Below are 5,727 nucleotides of genomic sequence, written 5' to 3' on the forward strand. Positions count from 1 at the left end.
CCTGGTCACCCAGTGGTTAAGACTCTATGCTTTCACCGCAGGGGGCATGGGTTTGGTCCCTGCTCAGGGAACTTATAATATCCTGCATGCCGCAGGGTGCAGCCAAAAAAACCCCAAAATACAGAACTGCATTCCTGATGCTATACTCCCAAACTTCCCACTTCTCCTCGAACATGTCCTGCTTCTGTAAATGACATCTCCTCTTTCACACTCTTTCCTATATCACCCTGACATTCAATCAGTCATCAGGGATCAGGAAACACGGTGGCTGGGAACAAGAAGAGAAAGCCAGAATCTAGGTGGTTTACCTTTATTACAAGAAGCATAGTTAAGGAACACTGTCTGTTCCTTTACCCTAGACAGGTGGTTCTGAAACTTGAGTTTGTTAACAGAATAACCTAGAGGCTTTATTTAAACTCAGATTTTGGGGCCCCACCCTCTGAGTTCAGAGTAGGTCTGGGGTTGGACCCTGCTAAATTCTAACAAGTTCCCAGGTGATGCTGACTTTGCTGGTCCTCAGACCACTTTCCTGGCCCCTGGAAAAAAATCTCAAATAATTCTTGTGCGTGAAGTCACTCAGTCGTGTCTGACTCTTTGTGACCCCATGGACTATAGCCTACCAGGTTCCTCCATCCATGGGATTTTCCAGGCAAGAATACTGGACTGGGTAGCCACTTCCTTCTCCAGGAGATCTTCCCAACCCAGGGATTGAACCCGGGTCTCCCGCATTGTAGGCAGACGCTTTACCGTCTGAGCCACCAGGGAAGTCCAAATAATTCTTATTAGATTGTTATTTTGAGTTTTAAAAAATGACTTATGTTTCAAAATGTTTTCTTAAAGTTTTAAGTGTCGACCTTATGAACATTCAACTTATTTTGGAGAGAAACAATAGCAACAACAAACCACCAGTTATTTCCTCTAATACTTTACATGTAAAATCAAGTATTTCTTTAATGCTCCTTTTTGGGTATGTTGCCAGCTGAATCGTCATACCTTTCTTGTCAAACCAAACTGAATTAAAGTTTATTGCGCTCAAGTTTAAAAAAAAAAAAAAAACTTAGGACTATCTAAGCCTATGGTTCTTGACCAGGGGCCATTTCTACCCTCCAGAGGACGTCTGGTAATGTCTGGAGATATTTTGATCATCACATTTAAGGTGGTGCTACCAGCATCTACTGGGTGGAGGTCAAGGATGCTGCTAACTGCCCTACAGCGCACAGGACAGCCCTCACAGTGAAGAACTATCCAGTCCAAACAGTCACCAATGCCAGCGAGGAATCCTAATCTAAACCAGAGCCACAATAATATTTTTGTGAAAATGGGACCTTTTAGGTATTTGCTACAATTAAGAGTTACTCTACTCTGGGGTTGCCAAAACTTTGAGTCTTTTAAAATAAGTAGTGCAACTAAAGTTCCAAAACTATTTAGAAACTTTTGAGTCAAAGAATTTTTTTTTCCTACTGCCCTCTTTATTTTCTGTTGAAAATAATGTGGACTTCACTAGTAAGATGACTTATCAAAAGCCTGGTTAAATCTGAATTTCCCATTTCCAGTGGACATAGGATGTTACCATTGTCAGATGTTTTCTGACTCATTGTATTATTTCTTAGAGTAGATTATGCTGGTTGTTGAGTATGTCAACTATAGTTCCACTAAAATGACTTAACTTCTCAATGCCTCAGTTTCACCTGCTATGAGACGGGAGAAAACCGTAAACATATCTCATAGGCTTGCACTAAAGTTAATAATATATGTTAAAGAGTGTAGCACAGTCCTAGTCCTAGAACACAGACATATACAGTAAATAATAGCTATTACAATTCTTATTACCTCTTTTTTTCTTTCTTCCAGGGCCAGAAATTTTTGATACCATTTCTCATGCTGTTGAACTTCATCCTGCGTTCTTCCGGGAAGGTGCTCCAGAACTTCTCCCATGAACACTGGCTTCCCTTTATGCTTGCTTCTCATCTTCACAAAGTTCTGGTGGTCATAATCATCCCAGCCCCCCTGGCGCCCTCCCGTCTGCTGAAGGAACGTTTCAAACTCTACCACTTCTTCTGGAAGAGCACTTGGTGTGACTTTGTCCACAGGAACTTTGCTCAATGCTGCTCTGAAAGCCTTCTCTGTTTCTGAATTACCCAAAGCCCATGTGTCAATTTTTCTTGATATGGCATTCAACTCATTATTAGTTGTTTTCTCTTCTTTAATAAGCTCTTCATATCTAAAATTTTAAAAATAAAAGTTTGAAAAATAAGATACAAACCAATCCAAATTAGCCCTTTGTTTTCCTTCAAATTTTATTATTCCCAACTCTTGATATCTTCTCCACTTCACATTATTAACATTTATAAATCTAAGTCTTCAAAGAGTTTCCTCAGAGGAAAAAACAATCTTTCAAACTCTTATTTGAGAGTTTATAGACTCCAAATATAAATGAAAATTCACTTAAAACATTAAAAGCAGGCTAAAACCTAAAGCAAAAGAGAAGTATTATACTGCTTTTGTGTAAGACTAATATTAAATTTGTAACAATAAAATAGTTTACATACAACTACCTAAAAAGTTATTGAAAAATAAAGGTAAATAATTTTAAATTAAAATGTGTTTAAAACATACATCAACCTCTGCTCTTCCTTAAAAGTGTTAATTGCATTTTCAATTTCCTCCATCATTTCTCTGAGCTTTTCAACAACTGTAAAAAAAAAAAGGAAAAATTATGTCATATTTTATTATGACTAAGAATTAAAAATTAGGAAGAAAATTAGAATGTTCTCTTAATTAAAAAACATTTCTCAGCCTAAAGGATAAGAAAAAAATGTATTTTTAAAAAGTAAATTTTTATGATTGAGATTTTTTTATCACAGATTTTTTCCTAAGCATACATACCTTAAATATTATTTTTTTTCCAAAAAAACTTCTATATCACATATGTTTTCTGTGACTTGCACTTTTTCTTTAACAATATGTTGTAATTAACTTTCCATATCAACATACATATGGTACTTCATTCTTTGTATGGCTACATGGCATTTCGTTGTCTAATGCTACCCTAAATCATTAATTCTCCAACTGATGAATCTTTAAAGACATACAATGCTGTAGTAACTATCTTTGCATGCTCAAATAAGTATTTTTATTTTATTTTTTAATTTTCATTTTATATTAGACTATCATCGATTAACACTGTGGTGCTAGTTTCAGGTGTACAACAAAATGATTCAGTTACGAATATACACGTATCTGTTCTTTTTCAAATTCTTTTCATATTCAGGTTGCTATATAATATCAAGCAGAGTCCCCTGTGCTATACAGTAAGTCCCTGTTGCCTATTTATTTTGCAGTACGTACATGTCAATGCCCAACTCCCAATCTATCCCTCCCCCCTCAAATAAGTATTTTTAGAGGATAACTGATTGCTATAAAAAGTATGCCCACTTTATAGTATGTAAAATACTGTCACACTGTCCTTCAAAGAGGCTCGAGCTATTTACAGCTCTTGGGAGTGCTCCTGCTCATGTAATTCCAGCCATTTCCAAATTTGATTATTTTTCCAAATAATCAAAAATTTATTATCATTGATTTAACTGACATTTGTATAATAATTAATAAGCCTGAGCACTTTTCCGTGTGTTTTGTGTTTCTTTGGCTATAATATGCAACTTACAATCTTTGCCCATTCTCTTCATCTGTTACCTTTGTTGCTCAGATTTGTAGACACTCTACACATTATGGATATTAGCTTTTAAAGTTACATATATATTGCTAATATTACCCTCATTTGTATTTCAACTTTTCTGATAGGTTTGTGGTATTTTTGAATAGTCAATTATGTCCACTTTTTTCTTTATGATTTCTGACTTTTGTCATTCTTATAAATTATATAATCATAAAAATAGTAATCCGTGTTCTTTTCTCATATTTTTAGTGGTTTTGGATATTTACTATTTTTAGTGATTATGCTATAAGCAGTGCATCAGTGCTCTACGTGCAGTCTCACTTCATTCCCACAACTCTGAGTTAGGCTGTATGATTATCTCCATTTCAGAGCTCAGTAAGTGAAAGTTCAAACAGACTGAGTCACTTGCCTAAAACCACGTACCTGACAATTCAAGGATTTGACCCAGCATGTGTCTGATTCTTAAGTCCATACATCTTGAGCACTTTACTGTACTGCTTTGATCTCTCAGGAATGAATGTTGGCATAAGGAAAGAGGTAAGGACCCTATTTCATCTTTCACAAATGACTAAAATTTGCCCTAATACTACTTAGCCATTCCCTCAGGTATTTGAAATGCCTGTGAAAGGCAATAACTTCAATTAGCAAATGATGGGAACAGTAGGCAAAGAATCAAGAATCTTTTCCTCTTTATCAGCTGAACCTGAATCTTTGTATACCACAGATTCTTCATCTGAAGCTGCTACTGCTGCTAAGTCCCTCAGTCGTGTCTGACTCTGTGCAACCCCAGGAACTCTAGTCCACCAGGCTCCTCTGTCCATGGGATACTCCAGGCAAGAATACTGGAGTGGGTTGCCATACCCTCCCCCAAGGGATCTTCTCGATTCAGCGATCAAACCTGTATCTCTTGTGTCTCCTGTATTGGCAGGCAGGTTCCTTACCACTAGTGCCACCTGGGAATCCCTATTCATCCTATATATGACATTAATATCTGTTCTACTTCATAATTTATAAGCGTTTGATAGCATTTTAAAGACTAAAAAAAATACATAAACAGCAGATATTACATTTTTCCAATGTTTCCTTATTAATCTCTAACAAAAAGTAAAGTTTAGCTCCTCCATTAATGCCAAATAGAAAAATTTATTTTAAAAGTATATATTTTTCTAATGAACAATAGAAAAAACTAATACATAAGAAAAAAATAGAAAATGTAAATTTACTTACAATCAGGTGTGGGCTTGGCATCTTTTAACTGATGCTGAAGTTTCTTTACATTGTTGTATATTTTGGCCAATTGTTGCTGGATTTTTGCTCCTGTAAGGAAGAAGGACATCACCAGATGGTCAACACAGAAATCAGATTGATTATATCCTTTGCAGCCAAAGATGGAAAAGCTCTATACAGTCAGCAAAAACAAGACCGGGAGCTGACTGCGGCTCAGATCATGAACTCCTTATTGCCAAATTCAGACTTAAATTGAGGAAAGTAGGGAAAACCACTAGACCATTCAGGTATGACCTAAATCAAATCCCTGATGATTATACAGTGGAAGTGAGAAATAGATTTAAGGGACTAGATCTGATAGACAGAGTGCCTGAAGAACTATGGACGGAGGTTTGTGACAATATACAGGAGACAGGGATCAAGGCCATTCCCATGGAAAAGAAATGCCAAAATGCAAAATGGCTGTCAGAGGAGGCCTTACAAATAGCTGTGAAAAGAAGAGAAGCGAAAAGCAAAGGAGAAAAGGAAAGATATAAGCACCTGAATTCAGAGTTCTAAGAATAGCAAGGAGAGATAAAAAAGCCTTCCTCAGAGATCAATGCAAAGAAATAGAGGAAAAGAACAGGATGGGAAAGACTAGAGATTTCTTTAAGAAAATTAGAGATACCAAGGGAATATTTCATGCAAAGATGGGTTCGCTAAAGGACAGAAATGGTATGGACCTAACATAAGCAGAAGATATTAAGAAGAGGTGGCAAGAAAACACAGAAGAACTGTACAAAAAAGATCTTCATGACCAAGATAATCACGATGGTGTGATCCTG

The 5,727-nt window shown here is 36.4% G+C and overlaps 1 protein-coding gene across 1 annotated transcript in view; it reads right to left on the bottom strand.

Annotated features, from left to right (window-relative positions):
- CCDC112 (coiled-coil domain containing 112) overlaps positions 1–5,727 on the bottom strand; it is a 50,318-nt gene that overhangs the window by 5,782 nt on the left and 38,809 nt on the right. The window contains exons 5-7 of the mRNA XM_010862076.1: positions 4,904–4,993; positions 2,617–2,692; positions 1,831–2,221 (exon numbers count right to left, since the gene is read on the bottom strand). Coding sequence (XP_010860378.1) covers positions 1,831–2,221; positions 2,617–2,692; positions 4,904–4,993 — 557 coding nt within the window. The remainder of the gene's footprint in view (positions 1–1,830; positions 2,222–2,616; positions 2,693–4,903; positions 4,994–5,727) is intronic.

Source organism: Bison bison, unplaced genomic scaffold (assembly GCF_000754665.1).
Source record: "Bison bison bison isolate TAMUID 2011002044 unplaced genomic scaffold, Bison_UMD1.0 scf7180017864476, whole genome shotgun sequence".
NCBI lineage: Eukaryota > Metazoa > Chordata > Mammalia > Artiodactyla > Bovidae > Bison > Bison bison.